Genomic DNA, 15,645 nt, shown 5'->3' on the forward strand with positions numbered 1-15,645 from the left:
AGAGTGATACGCGGCACATAAAATCCTGTATGTGTGTGTGAAGGTGGCAGCGACTGTGTAATGACTGGGACAGTCTGTGGCAGTATCTAGAGGAGTAGGGTGGAAGCTTGAGAGAAAAAGAAGTCACATGCCAGTGACCAAAAGAGAAATGGCTGTCTGTATTTTACCCATCCGTGTTCTCAGTTTAGTTTTAGTGCCATTTCCTCCATGAAGCCTTTTGGGACAGCTGTGTGCCTTGCCCCTCCCCCAGCGGAACACAAGCTCGCTTTCTTGAATTCCCCCCTTCATCTGTAGAGACCGGACTGTGGCGGAATTAGGAGCCCAAGCTCTGGAGCCAGCCTGCCTGGGTGTGAGTCGCTGCTCCACTGTCGCTAACCTTTAACGTCAGGCAAGTTACTTAACCACTCTGTGCCTCGGTTTTCTCATCTGTAAAATAGGGAGATTAATAGGATGCACAGCACACACAACTGAAGACAAGCTAGTATGTGTTGTGAAGACATTACTGCCTGTACTGAAGACAATACATACGGCACATAGGCAAGTAGTCAATAAAGGTCAGCTATTGACGGACCTGGAGGGTATTATGCTGAGCAAAATAAGTTAGAGGAGGAAAGCCAAATACCCTATGATTTCGCTCATAAGTGGAAGATAAAAACAACAAACAAACCCATAGACACAGAGATTAGACTGGTGGTTACCAGAAAGGAAGGGGGGAGGGAGGAGGGCGAAAGGGGTGTTAGGGCACCTGTGTGTGGCAATGGATGGGAATTAGTCTTTGGGTGGTGAACATGACGTAGTCTACACAGAAATCGAAATATAATGATGTGCACCTGAAATTTATCTAATGTTGTAAACCAATGTTACCTCAATTCAAAAAAACTTAAAAATAAAAATAAAGATCAGCTATCATTATGATTGTTGTACCTGTCCTGGCAGCTCATTGTGTCTTGTATTATCAACACAGGTTTTGTGTCTCCCATTAGACTGGAACTTTCTTCAGTGCATTCATCTTTGTATCCCCTGCAGAACTCACTGACCCGCTGTTACAGAGCTTTAAGGATCTGAGAGGAGAGGGGTGTCGGAGGAGGGCACTGGGACTCCCTCTGGTGGTCTGGTGAGAGTGTGATCAGGGAGATGAAGCTGGGGCTTTGGGCTCCAAATGCTTCTCAATCTCCCTGCACCATTTACTGGGCGCCTGGTGAACTCCCCTCCCTCCTTTCCCACCTTCCTTCTTCCCTGAAGAAGGGAAATAAAAATGGGGGCAATCATGGTACTTCCTCATGGGACAGTCATGAGGATTAAATGAGTTCACGTATAAAGTGCTTAAAACAATGCCTGACAGTACGTGCTCAATGGATGTTACTTCTGACTACTTTTATGTTTTTTTCTTAATATTTTTTTTCTGATTATGGAAGGAATACTTATTTGTGGTAGAAAAGTGTGAAAATGTAGGAAAAAAGCCCACCATAGTAAGGGAGTCAGACGTATGAACAAATAGTAAGTACCCGATGGGGGGGGCTAGCCAATCATGAAAGTACGTACAAGATGCAGAGGCAGCTTTGGGGGAAATGATGAACCCGGTGGCGGTGGAAGGTGGCATGCGTGATGCCCTGGAAAGACTCCACAGAAAAGGTGAAGCTTATGATGAGGTTTTCAGAGATGAATAGGAGTTTGTTAGGTGGACAAGGAGGGGAGGGCATTCAGGAAGAAGGAACAGCATATGCAAAGGCACAGAGGCATTAAGCAGCATTTGTGCTCCCGTAACTAGAGTTCTTCATCACTCCAGTGTAAAGTATGTGGGAGAGGGGAGGAGAGGAGTTGGGATGAGAGGGGTGCTGGGAGGTGGGAGGGGGTAGAAGGCAAACAAAAAACTCTCTGCGGTGATAAAGAATTTGGACTTTGACCTAGGGGATGAGAAGGGGCCACTGAAAGGTTCTGAGGTGGTGTCATCCAGTTAGCATTTAAGAGAGACAACTCATGCATAGGGATGAAGAATGGGTTGGAGGAGAAAGACTTTGGGAGCAAAGAGATCTGCCGTAAGGCTGATGCCAAAGTCCAGGAAGAAGGACAGCCTAGGCCAGCGGAGGGGTCACAGAAATGGGCGAGACAGGATGGGCGAGAGATACTGACGGACAAGCTGTACGGCTGCGGAGATGCAGAGAAACGATGCAGCCAGACAATTCCCAGGTTTCCGGCTCGGCTGACTGGGAAGTTGATGCTGCCAGGCACCAAAATAGGGAAGACATGTAAGCAAGAAAAAATATGCTTGTGGGGGAAGATACTAAGAATCGTTTGTCTTTCCTGGAGAAACCACTCTGGTGACCATATTTACCTTTGTACGTTGAAAATAGTCCATGTAATTTTTTATTCATTTCAAAATCTTCAGCTCTTCATTACTGACATATTTAAAATAGTGCACCTGACTGGGCTTTCCTTTATTTTTTGAAGTAGAAGAAATTTAAATTCTATAAACAATTTATGAAAAAAGAGAAAATATCTTCGGGGAGCTTTTAAAAACCACCTTTTAATTAAAAAGAAACAATTCGTTAAGATGTTCTTCACCACCACCACTCCGTGGTTCACACTTCCGTCAGCTGAAATGTTCAGGTCAAGCCAGGCTTTTCGTTTACTTGGTAATTTCTCACATAATATCCTTTCTCAGAATTCTTTGAGCTGGATCTCAAAGAACAAGCACGACTTGGGATGGACGGGGCCGTTAGGAATGAAACTGCTTTCGCCATGACTGACAATGTCCTTGGAAATCTTGCCCATCCCTCTCATTTCACAATGAGAAGGCAAAACCAAGCTAACAGCGGAAGGCAGAAGCTTAGGAGGAGGCAGAATTCAGCTCGATGTAATTTCCAGCACTCAGAATGCCCCACAGTGGAACGGTCTGCTTTTGCCTGGTGCTACAGTGTGCCTTCATCCTCCAACTGAGAATGGATAGCCATCTGTTAGGGATACCCTTGAAAGTCTCTGCACTGAGCGGGAGGTTAAGGATGGTTCCTAAGGCCCTCCTGGACTCTGATTTTTCTTGATGGGGTGTGAGGAGCTGGAGCAGGACATGGCAACTCTGTGAGCGAACACACTCATGGGCAGGAATGTATGGTGTGTATAGGGCCTTCTTATCATCTCGCTATTTGAACTGGCAAAGATTCTTTGCTTGACAAACTATACTCAGGCTCCTGAACCTTCTCCTAGGCCCAGCTGTGCACTTCCCTGTAAAATCTAGTTTTAGCAAGAACCCTGCTAAGTCAGTTTAGCAAGAGTTCCCCCTTCCTCCATATCTGATGCCCCTCGGTATCAAATCGGGTCCTCTTTCTCCACCATCACCTCCGGGTGAGGTCTGATCGCCCTGGCCTGTCTTCAGCAGGAATCCTGTTAGGCCAGTTCAGCCAAAACCCCTCTTACTCCTGATGCTTCCTCTCAGAAATTTTCTATCCACTGACCCCCCACCCTGCTTCTTGGCTATAAATCCCCCGCTTGACCATGCTCTATTCAGAATTGAGTCTAGTATACTAGCCTAGTATACTGAGGGCTCTTTTCCCTATTGCAATAGTTCTGAATAAAACCTGGTTTTCTGATGTGTGAGGGGAGCAGGAGATAAGGCTATACAGGTAGAGACCAGCTCAAGGGAACCTTGACCATACAGCTACGGAGTTCAAATTTTATTCTCTAAGGGAGAAGTCACTGAAACTTCTTCATAAAGGAGTGACAAGATGGGTGTAGTGCTTTGGGGAGATTAACTTGAGAGAAAATGTATTAATCCATTAGATTTGTATAATCCAGGGGAGAAGTAATAAAGACCTGAACTCTAGGGTTAGTAGGAATGGAAACGAAGAGGAAGAACTACGAAGGAGACTGCAGTCATAATAGACAGGACAAGACAATCTCCTGGATGAGGTTTACTCCTCACACATACCTCCCCACCTCCCTCACATCCAAGCCACATGGTCCAGCCTCCCACCAAGTAGAGCCACTCAGGGGAGGTCTTCCATTCTCTGATCTCACTGGGCAAGTTCAATTGTTTCCTCATCTGTAAGATGGAGTTAATACTAACACCTGCTCACCACAGGGGTTTGTGAGGATTAAATGATTTGATATCTGGAAGCCATTTGGAAAAGGGCCAGGCAGAGTAAATGCCACGTCAGCTACTATTAGTACCATCATTTGGAAATCTCACCTCCTCCATGACCTCAACTCTGAAGCCTTCCCCTTTGACAACAATCTCTATCTTTCCACTCCATGCTTACTGAACCCGCCCAGGACTGGATGCTAGTTAGATGTTGCAGGATGAGAATAATCAAAGAAAACTCAGAAGTTTTGACCCTGAGAGGTTTACAGAAATTTTGAGGGCAGTTTATGGAAAAGATGTATCTGATTTGAAACATGTAATTTGAAACTTTCAGAGAGCCAAGTGTAAATGCCCCGCAGTCTGCCTGAGACCCAAGTCTGGAGCTTGGGAGAGATCAGTACCACACGCGCAAATTTAAAACTTAATTGCATAGAGGTAACAGTTGAGGCCATGGGAGTAAACGGGTTCCCAGGATAATGGCAAAGACAGAGACAAACTGACACCGTGACTGAGCATCAAGGAGTGCTCAGTGAGGGACTGAGAAAAGAGGAATCATTATAGGAACTAGGAATAATCAGGAGAATCAGGTGAATCAAATGTTAGAAGTAGCTTCAAAGACATTTAACAAACATAGTCTTCACGCAATGGCCCCGATCAGTCTCAGGTCCCACTGAGATGCTGTGGAGTGACAGTCGGAGTCTTTTGGGGTTGGGGGAGGGAGTTCAGAGTCTAGACAGAGAAGGGGCTGATCCTTCATATGTAATGACTATTCATCACCTATTACTTTTACCTGTACAGGGGCTTTTCCAGAACTCCACAAGAACCTCCCTATCAGTGGCCATGCTCAGGCCCACCCCAAACCGTCCTGCCCAGAACCTCCTCTCCTCACCACAGATAATCTGTCCCATAAGACATAGCTCAAGTTTATCTCCTAGAAATTTTCTCTATTCCACTACTATTTCTTCCTTCTCAGTGTAAATTTTTAGGCTCTATCCTCAGAAATTATTTTATAGGTCTCATTTGGGACACAGAAACCTGCATTACTAACAAGCAGCCTAGTCATTCTAATAAGGATAGTTTGTGATCTATGCTTTGAGAAACAAAGTTAATTTGCAAGTATGTACTGAATCATGTCAAAGAGGAGCCAAAATCGAGTTTCATTATAGCTTTAAGAAATTAAAAACATATTAGGTGGTCAATCACAAGACATGATCCAAAATTTTTAAGAGGCCAGAGTTCCAGACATTTTCTCATCTTCTCCATGACTAGAACACCCTCCCACCACCAGCCAGACCAAGAAATCTAAATATGCCCATGGCTACCCAGCTCTGGTCAAGCACCCTACCAGTAAGACCTTTCTAGTTTGGGTGGCTGGTCCTAAGTATTGTACCGTACATAATGATACACAACACGCAGAATCCCACATGTGGGCATGAAGGTGAGAGCGACTGTCTGAATGATTAGTCTGCGGCAGTACCTAGAGGAATACGATGGAGTCTTGAGGGAAAGAGGTCTTGTGTTTGCGACTAACAGAAAAGGTTGCCTGTAAGAAAATTTTAAAGATTAAAGATTCCATTTACAGTTATTAATGTTTCCTGTTTAAACTCAAATCAATCTGGCCCGTGCACAAAAACACACTCAAACTCTCCTTCTGAAAAACTATTCTGTTTAATAGTGCACTTCAGTTATGCTACAGGATGAGCAGGATTGGGAAAACATAAGGAAAGGTCACCCTTTCAGCTGGGAAAACTCGGGAACTCCATCCCAACCCAGCAAGGAGCCCTGCCGCCAGGCTCAGGCCACAGCCTTTCTTCTCTGGGCTTTGCGCTATGTTCACATTCATACTCAGAGGCTGATGTCAGAGGTGGGATCAGGAGAGGGCTGGCTGCCAGAGCCAGAAGTCATAGGTCACAGGCGACATGGTGCAGGGCAAGCTGGTTGAGCAAGCTCCTTAAAAGCATCCTTAGTAACTAGAGGCTTGGATTAAATCACTTTTCATCACAGGAGTGACAAGAGGGAGAGAGGAGGAAGGGAAACTGAGGTCAATCCTAAATGCTTTTGATCCTCTCCCTCACGTTAGACTCACTGGTTACTTGGATGTCCCAGTTAGTCCTGTCACAACAGGGAATGCTGACAGGTTCTCCAACATAACTGCCAGGCTGCTGTTGGAAACCTCGTCTTGTGCTCCAAGAGCCCTAAAGGATAGTTACCACAGGAAGCCTCTCTTGGGGTCTTCCCCCCTTCAACAAATTAACAAATCCCTCAGCACCAAATTTCCATAATTAATGAAGTCACGAAACAAAATAGCACATTCCTTATCAAAACTTAAAGCTGGATTAGGAACAGTGGCTTTGAAATACAGCCTCCATTTCCCCTTCCTAGCAAATAACAGGATCCAGAACATTCTTTCCACTGCCTCCTGTGCTGACTACACTGACTCCAACTAGAGGAATCCTTAGAATTTTACTCCTACTGTGCTTCCATCCCCACCTTGGAAAGAAAAGCTCCCCGGTGTGAGAAATTTGATCTAGTGCAAATTCCCCTCCAAAATGGAAGGTCACTGGTCCCAGAGCTTCCCTCTACTCCCAGCACTTACTCTGCTGCTCGCCTCCTAATTTTTCAAGGCTGGTGTCATGGCTGGGGAAACCGACTAGGTTGCTAATCACGGTGCCAGGATGATTGGCCCAATTTGCCCCATTCTCTAAAGTGAAAGGTCTGAGCTGGAAGGGACACATTCTAAGTTGTTCATACTTGTATCATAAGGCAGGAGCTCTTTAGACTCAGAGGACGTGAGGAAAACAGGTGTGTGGCTCTTTCATGTAGACTCTCTGATATTTAACTCAGCAGTAACTCTGAGAGAGCTTCTGCTCATTCCCATTACATTCAAAGGCTTCTCTCCAGTGTGAATTCTCTGATGGCGAACGAGAGCTGAGCTATACCTGAAGGCTTTCCCACACTCGCTACATTCATAGGGATTCTCCCCTGTGTGGATTCTCTGATGCTGAATAAGGCCTGAACTATAGGTAAACTTCCCTCCACATTCCATACATTCATAGGGCTTCTCTCCAGTGTGGATTCTCTGGTGCTGATAGAGGTGTGAGCTCTGGCTGAAGGCCTTCCCACACTCGTTACATTCATAGGGCTTCTCTCCAGTGTGGATTCTCTGGTGATGAATTAGGGTGGAGCTCCTACTGAAGGCCTTCCCACATTCATTACAAGCGTACGGCTTCTCTCCAGTGTGGATTCTCTGATGATGAGTGAGGGTGGAGCTCCAGCTAAAGGTTTTTCCACACTCGCTACATTCATAAGGTTTCTCTCCAGTGTGGATCCTGCGATGCAGAATGAGGGCGGAGCTACAACTGAAGGTCTTCCCACAATCGTTACATTCATAAGGTTTTTCTCCAGTGTGGATTCTCTGATGCTGAATAAGATGTGAGCTCTGGCTGAAGGCCTTGCCACATTCACTACATTCATAGGGTTTTTCCCCAGTGTGGATTCTCTGATGTTGAATGAGGTCTGAAGTTCGATTAAAGCTCTTGCTACATTCATCACACTTATGGGGTCTGTCTCCCACAGGAAGTCTCTGATGTGAAACAAGGTTGGAACTCACAGTGAAGCTGTTCCCAAAATCATTATATTTCTCACTTCTCTCTCCCCTGGGGCTTAGGTTTTCCTCAACTATCACTTGACCAAAATCTTGTATCTTCCTATTTAATCTTTCTCCAGAAGAGTTCCCCAGCTGCCCCTTTAGAGTGACTTCTTGTTCATAGGCTTCTTCAAACTTAAAACCCTGAGAAATATCCTTTTGGAGTCTTCCTAATAGGACCCCATGTGATCCTGTATCTTCAGAAATTTCTTGATCATGCTCAGTTCTGGTCTCACCATCTGGCAAAATACAAAATAAAAATGTTACTTGTTCCTTGCAGAAGAAAGAATCAAAACCAGAGGACGGGATAATCATGTGAGTAATGTTTACAGGGCTAAATGCATATGCCGTCTCTTGCATGTAGAAAGGCACGCCCAGGTTCTGTGCAGCTGAGGCAGAATAAGAGAGCTGGGTCGAGGAAACAGGGAAAGAGCGAGGCAGGAAGCAGAAGCAAAAGCAAAGCTGGACGTACAGAGAAAGCTGGATATGCAAGGAGGAGGAGGGATCGGGCAAAAGCTGGGAACCAAAACTAGAAGAGAAAGGTCATGGTATTTAATGAGGTGACAAAGTCCTCACAGACTGCAGCTGTAATTGGGGACATGGTGACTACCAGCACAGTTTAAGAACAACACGGGAGAACAAACACAGGAAACTAAACAGAGACGGGTGTTGAGAAAAGTGGGGAAGGTGATGAGCAACAGCAGCAGAGCAGGAAGGAGCAACAACAGTAAGGCCACTAGTGACCCCTGAGCCCCAGGTAAAAAGAACACTCATGTCTGTAGTTGAGCCACACATGCCAAGTCCACGGAAATGGGCAAAAGACCGAGTTCAGTCCATCCCTGGGCCCCGGGCCTAGAAGGCTATGCTAAAATGTGAGGATATGGAAACAGCTTCCACGTCTGACTTCTCTATTTTCACTGCTTTGGCGTTTCCACAGAGAACTTCAGGCACAGAGAATAAGGATAAAGGGTCTAGACAGCATTTCTGGTTTGTCAATATTTTAAAAAGTAAAGACAGGGCAATCTGTGTTAAGGACAGAAATAGCTGTTTCTCCCTCACCTGAACAGGTACCTCTCAGGACCTCTCTGCACTCAGTTCCCTTCAAACCCAGGGCCCTCAGCTCTTCCTCTCACTCCAGCCCCGAGATCATGTCAAAATTCAGAAATGGGAATCCTGCTCATGGGGAAGGACATGGGACAAGGTTTATCCTGCTCATACTGAGCGGTCCCAGGCCTCAATCCCAGACCCTGAATCTGCAGGGGATGGAAAGGAAATGTACAGGGAGGTCTCAAATGGGAGTTAGGAAAACCCCTGACAGTGCTTAGGAAAATGTTCTCACCGAGACTGAGCGAGAGACGAGGAATCCACAGTCCACAGACTAAAAGTGAAGAAGCCAAGTGCTCCCTACAACAAGCTGCAATTTCTACAAGAGCAGCAGTGGCACCAGGGCCTGAACAACACAACAGGTCCCCAGAGGTAATCCAATAGAGATAGGAAGGAGACAGAGTTCCAGAATGTCCACCTGGGCACAGAGCAGTACCTCACATGTTCAGGGATCTCAACATGCTCCTCTTTTGGAAAAGTCTCTGGATTATACGTTAAGGCCTAAGAATAACATGGAAAAAAGTACCAGATTTCGAGGCAAAAGACCAAGGCTCGAGGTCTGCCACTCACCAGCTATGTGACCGCGTGTAAAGCATTTAACACCTCTGACCTCTGTTTCCTCACCTATGAGATAATTCTAGCTATCTCAATTGCTGCATTACTGTGAAGATTAAATGAACGACTATATATGAAAGCTCTTTATAAACTGCCATGTTACTGTACAAATGGGAGCTACTATTGTTAGAATTTTCTGAGACTCAGTCAATCCTTAGCTAATTATTTTCAGTGACTCAACTGTTACTAGCAAACAAGGAAGCAAAGAAATGCCAAGGGAATTTTACTGAGAAAGCGTAACTCCTTACCCAGTGAGAACACATTGCCATAATTCTCCAGCATCACATCCCTATAGAGGTCCCTCTGAGCAGGCTCCAAACGCTTCCACTCCTTCCGGATGAAGTACACAGCTACATCCTCAAATGTCACCAACTCCTGAAACAACACGGGCTTGCATGCAATTTCACGGCGAGGGATGGGACTGGCAGTGCCAAAAAAAGCTCCTGATGGAGGAATCATGGTTTAGGGCACTGAATGGGATGCCACGGCACAAAAAATTTCCACAAAATGGGAAGGAAAAGGACAAAGGGAACTAGAGCTCACCCGGGACTTGGCCTTTAGGAGTGCAGCTGCCAGCATCTCATCCCCCAGGCTGTCCTTGTTGGCAAATGCAGGAACTTTGGAGGAGGGCAGAGCTGAAGAACAATAAAATGGTCCATAAGTGAGTCTATCTCTGGCCCCCTGACCTACAGGAAACTCATGGGGTTCTGGAACAACCTAGGACCTGCTCCCTCGTATATTTCTAAGTTCACTTCCTCTGCAGCTATTAAAAGCACTCACAACAGGCACATTCAGTGTGGGTCCATCCTCGTGAGGAGAGATGTCCAAAGCCCCGTTAGCTCTTCCCGCCATCTGCCCCAGGTCCCTTCCTCTCTCTCCAGTCACTCTACTCTCAATGAAATGTGCCCAGTCCCACTGTTAGTGATTATAGTGTATTCTCGGCCATTCTCCCAAGCTTGGCCAGAAACACAGGCTCTCCTGTTCGTGCCCCTTCCATCATTCTCCACATCTCTCAGCTCTAACTCTTGCATGAGGTTCTCCTAGACCAGAGGAAAAGTAGGAGCTTCACCCCCGTCCTGACTGAAGACACAATGCCCATAGCTCTTCTCCTTTCCTCCATCCCGAGACCAAATCTACAAATCTCAAAACACTACAAATGTTTCCTGTTTCTGTGCTTGATCACATGCCTTTTCCTGTAATTCTCATGTTAACATATTTGTCTCTAAGAGACTCTAAACCCCCAGCGACACTAGATTCTATAGAATCACTCAAACAAAAAGGTTTTCAATTCCTTTTCCTGATAAGCATGGGAATACCCATTAGGACTGAAACTGGCTCCAAAGTCAGTGGCAGGCTGTGAAAGCAAAATACAAATACTTTTGTGGCTTCCTACACACTTTATCCTTTTGCCTGTGATCTACAAAATGATTCCCCAGAGCTCCCCTAAGCGCATGTTCCTAAAAAGCACAAACTAGGCCTATGAAGTCAGCTGTTACAAAGTGCCTGGAAAATGGAATTCAGTGATTCTTAATCCTGCACAGAGAACCCCCAGCCCTTAAAAATGCCTCAGCTCTAAATAATATCAAGCTGTACATTAATTACTGGCTTCACTCAACCTACCTCACTAGCCTGTCAGCTACTGAATGGCAAGGACTGTGCCTTATCCAAGCCTGGACTCTAGCAGTTAACCCAGCACCTAGTGAATAAGAGATTTCAACAGATGATTGCTGAATGACTGAAGGAAAGAATGAATGAATCCCTGTTCCTTACCACTCTCAAGCAGGGCCTGAGGTTCCTGAGATACACGATCAGCCTGAGTTTCCATGGGTAGGACTAGAAGCTCTGGTCTCCTACTTGCAGACTTGGCAGGAAGCAGGTTTTGAACGAGAATGAGGAAGTGCTGCAGAAACAAAAGTTCAAGGTTCAAAGATAAAAAAAAAAAACACCTGAATTCAGAAAGAGGGGAACGGAACGAGCATTTCAGTTAGTACCCAAGAAGCGCAAGGGGAAACGAAGCAACTGGGACTAATCTTTTAGATCCTGTGAATACAGACACCTACTCCCTGTAATGAGACTACACTGGGACCACAGAAAGAGCCCAAGGTCCCTGACAATATGCCACCTTTGGGTCCCTCAACACAGTGAGTGACATTTATAACAACAAAAAACAGGTAACACTGGCACCAAAGAATAGTAACAGAATGAAATACTCAGCAACTATTGAAATCACAAATATCAGAGTAAAGTAAAAAAGTGTGTACACATAAAGATTATAAAATGTGTACGGATTATATCAACTTTTAAGAATATTTGAGGGGCCAGCCCGTGGCCGAGTGGTTAAGTTCGCGCGCTCCACTGCAGGCGGCCCAGTGTTTCGTTGGTTCGAATCCTGGGCGCGGACATGGCACTGCTCATCAAACCACGCTGAGGCAGCGTCCCACATGCCACAACTAGAAGGACCCACAACGAAGAATATACAACTATGTACTGAGGGGCTTTGGGGAGAAAAATGAAAAAAATAAAATCTTAAAAAAAAAAGAATATTTAGGATACTAGATAAAGCCAACTGTTTACAGATTTTTAAAAAAACCCTCATAAACACCAGAATTAGTAGGAGGAAAAAAACCTACTTTAGTAGGTTTCTAGCTGTTATATTAAATCTGGGTGTTATCCTCAGAAGGAAGGGGCAATGAAATAACCCCAAATGACAGACCAGAGAAGTTTCCACGAGATCTGTCTCCCATTCCAAAAACCCGGGGAAACACCACCTGTATTACAGAACTAGGGCAAAGAGTTCAGATCCATTAAATGAAATAAGATAAATTCTTCCTCCCCTTTCAAGAGTTTTCTGCTTCCAGTCCCAGTCAGAGGTACGTTATTACTGGAGAAGCTGGGCCCTTTCTGTGGTCTTGGTGAGTCTCATTACAGAGAGTAGGTGCACATATTCCCCAGGACCTAAAAGGCTGTGTGCTGGGTTTCCTCTCACTGGTTAAGTGGGCAGCAGCCTTCTTTGTATCTCTCTTCTCTCACAATACATTTCCTTGGATCAGAATGTTATGTCCCTGAAGCAGGAACAAATACTTTTTCAAAAACATAAGGTTACTTATTACTCCGTTTTTATCCCTACTAATGTCCCGACTCCCCAGGTGCTATGACAATCAAGGTCTGTTCTCTATGCCTCCAGCGAACAAAATAAAACATTAGGACCTACACTAAGGTCTGGATCTCAAGTAGAAGTTTCTACCACACGCTTGAATGCTGTAGCAAGAATCCACGGATCTAGATTAGGTGCTGCAGCCACCAGAGCATCCTTACACCTAGACAAGAGCAAAGGAAAAAAAACCTTGAATTTTGTCTACCTCCCTCTCTTTATCTATTTATTGCTCATATGACAAACACTTCTTGAGTACCAACTGTATTGCAAGGCATTATTGAAAGGAATAAAAAATCAAGAATGCAAAAAGTATCCGCTTCATCGTTACAGACTGTTGCATTCACATAAGGCATAAGAAGGGGAGGGGCCCTGTCTGAGAGCCACTGAGAGTTCAGAGAACTCCAATTTTGGGGCAACAAGTGGGGACAGAACGCCCATCACCAACGCCATTACACAGTGAAAAGCACTGAAGCAGGTGTGAGCCAGGCCCACTGGCAATCAAGGTGACACACCCTCTTGTCACCATCACCCTTCCTGGCTGGGTCCCTTCAGCAGTCTCAGAGCCAGTCCTCTTTCTGCTCCTATCAACCAACTTCACAACTTCCAGGACTGTTTATAAGCAGACACCTCCAACAAATCAGCTCAGTCCAAACTCTCCTTAGAAAGGACACTCGGAGGCTCTGACTCGAGAGAAATAAAGGAACACACTCTCCTCACAGCTGGGTTAACCAACGTTGGAGCTCAAAGGCAGATTGTTGAGAACAAGTCCCCAGTGTCTGGATCAGTAAACAACGTTTCTCACAGAAAGAAAAATCTCCATTGTGCCCCCACCGCCCCAGGTCCTGGCAGGGCCCTCCTCCTGCTCTGCTGCCAGCCCCTCTCCCTGGAGCTGGTCCCAGGGACTGAGAAAGATGACGGGGTGGTGAGAGCGAGTCATGGAAAGCTTTACCTGCTGGATTCTTTCCTTCCTTCTTTGGAGTTAGTCCCTAGAAGGCCAGAGTAGCAATTATTGGGAAATTTGGCAGCCTCTTGTCAAGTTCCTTGGGATCCTGACTTTAGTTGATGCCAAGGCTGTATGATTAAGGAAAAAAAAAAGAAGGAATTTAAAATATTCATGTAAACTTCACTTCTAATCTAGAATCTAGATATTTAGAGATAAGAAAAAAAAAGAGAGGATATCTGCTAATAAATACCAATGAAGACCACAGCTGGTACTTGCATTGTGTTACCCGTGCAGAGAGCTAAAAGGGGACTCAAGGTTTTCCAGGTCAACTTCCCCCGCAGTGTAAGAATGGCCTCGAGTTCCTACATTCTGTCAGCTAACTTGCTAGATACTCTCAACTACTTCAGCAGGGAGTCCGTTCCACGCCTGCACAGCTTAGCCATTAGAGGGGTCTGCGCATGGTAAGCTGAAAATCAATCCCCTCGGACCTTCAACTCACAGGGGCCTAGAGCCCTGTGGAACTTCAAGGATAGAATCTTCTTACACATTGAAACCAAATGACGTCCGGTCTCCACAAACTTCTCGGGGAATAACACCTTTAGTTGTTCTAATTACTCCATAGATTTCGGGTTCATCATCCTACTTATCCTCTCGTGGAATTTACACATACCCTTCCGAGCATAAACACCGGTCTGTGTTGAATCCCACTTCAAAAGCGGATCAAATCAGGGATCCAATACACTTGGAAAGGAGAGCCAGACACAGCTGTACCACTCCCCGTAAAAGTCTCGATTTACAGGGCGCCAGGGGAATTATTTCCGGAATCTGAGTTTGCACTCCCTCCCAGACCTAGTTCTAACTGCGCACACTTCGAGAACTCCTCTTTCTCTGGTCTTCAGACCCAGCTAAGTAAAAACCGGCCTCCTCTCCTGCCGCGGGCGCGAATAACGGTGTTAACGGCAAAGAAGAGCGTCTCGGAGAACTACTAAGTTAGGGTCGCTGTCATCAGCTGTTTTAAAGAGAGGGACCCCGCCACAGCCATACTGGAACTTTTAAGCGCTCACGCTGGGCGCTAAGTCACAAAAGCAGAACCGGAGCCCCTTTCCTCCCCTCCTCGCAGGGCCCCAGTCGGGGCGGGGGGTCCTCTGGGGAAGCGGAGTCGGGGACCGGCTGGGGGGAGGGAGCGCCGCCTCCCGGCACCCTGCTCCGGGAGGGCCTGGGGACCCCGCGGGCCGTGGCGGCACGGACACCACCCCCTTCCCCGGCAACCACAGCCGCCGTCTCACCGCGGGCCCCGGGGGCGGCCGGACTCACCCTGGGGGCAGGGACGGGAGTTTGGGGGGCCCGACACGGACCAGGCCCTGTTGGACCCTGTCACAGACCCACACACCGGGAACAGAACAAAGAACGGAAGTTCTCTCCGTTTCGCTTCCGGGTCGGGCCTTTGCACCGCCCACCCCGCCCCCGTGTCTCCCACGCCCTCCTGTTCTCTCTAGGAAAATAGGAGGTCTTCACCTCTCGGTGGTTTGCTGAGTCAGGGCCTCGGACCGGTGGCCTGGGTGCAGGGCCCCAGCGCGGACGCGGTGCCCCGGACTCTGCCCTCCGCCACGGCGTGACCCTGCTGGCCCGGCCGGGCGGGCGGCCGCGCACCTCGGCCTCAGGGCTCATGCTCGGGGGCTGCTGGCCCGGGAGGGGCGGCGGGGACGTGGGGACTGGGGTCATTCCGCCCCTGCTCTGCACGTGGTCTCCCTCGGGGCCGCCGGGGGTCGAGGAGAGCGCACGGTGCCCGAGCGCCCGGGCTCCCAAGCCGACCCGCAGCAAACAGGAGGACTCCTGAAGGATTCGTCAATATAAAAAAATTCACCTGTATTTAAAATTTGCTTCCAAATAAAGCAAGTTTGTGCTTCCAAGCAGACCAAGTTTTGTGTGTTTCATGTTAAAAAGTCCCCTTTAAATTACTAAAATCTGGAGAAAACATCCCAGTCCTTAAGAGAGTTCACGTGAGGACAAAACCCGTACAAGAGATGAGAGCAGAAAAGACCTGGGAAACCCCATCGGTGTGACGAATGCGTGAAATGCTTGAGAGAAGGGAGGGGACGCTTCACTCA

The 15,645-nt window shown here is 46.8% G+C and overlaps 1 protein-coding gene across 2 annotated transcripts; it reads right to left on the minus strand.

The window, feature by feature from the left end:
* Nucleotides 1–5,724: 5,724 nt before the first annotated feature.
* Nucleotides 5,725–14,985, minus strand: ZNF3 (zinc finger protein 3). 2 transcript variants are annotated; one of them, XM_023616816.2, is made up of 7 exons: nucleotides 14,852–14,985; nucleotides 13,544–13,665; nucleotides 12,652–12,757; nucleotides 11,211–11,340; nucleotides 9,984–10,075; nucleotides 9,689–9,815; nucleotides 5,725–7,960 (listed from the first exon to the last, which is right to left on the minus strand). In XM_023616816.2, the coding sequence occupies exons 4-7, from the start codon at nucleotides 11,263–11,265 to the stop codon at nucleotides 6,891–6,893; spliced, it is 1,344 nt and encodes a 447-aa protein (XP_023472584.2). In that variant the 5' UTR covers nucleotides 11,266–11,340; nucleotides 12,652–12,757; nucleotides 13,544–13,665; nucleotides 14,852–14,985; the 3' UTR covers nucleotides 5,725–6,890. The 2 variants fall into 2 exon arrangements, with proteins under 2 accessions (XP_023472584.2, XP_070086832.1); XM_070230731.1 differs by lacking the exon at nucleotides 12,652–12,757 and having other exon boundaries at nucleotides 14,852–14,983.
* Between the last annotated feature and the right edge of the window lie 660 nt (nucleotides 14,986–15,645).

The sequence above is a fragment of the Equus caballus genome, chromosome 13 (assembly GCF_041296265.1).
Source record: "Equus caballus isolate H_3958 breed thoroughbred chromosome 13, TB-T2T, whole genome shotgun sequence".
NCBI classification, from domain to species: domain Eukaryota; kingdom Metazoa; phylum Chordata; class Mammalia; order Perissodactyla; family Equidae; genus Equus; species Equus caballus.

Excerpts from the sequence above, each read along its gene's own strand:
- ZNF3 (XM_023616816.2), bottom strand. The coding sequence starts at position 11,265 with ATGGAAACTCAGGCTGATCGTGTATCTCAGGAACCTCAGGCCCTGCTT. Across the intron at positions 9,816-9,983 it reads TCCTAAAGGCCAAGTCCCGG|GAGTTGGTGACATTTGAGGA; the intron begins GTGAGCTCTAGT and ends GTGTTGTTTCAG. Across the intron at positions 7,961-9,688 it reads TGGCAATGTGTTCTCACTGG|ATGGTGAGACCAGAACTGAG; the intron begins GTAAGGAGTTAC and ends GTATTTTGCCAG.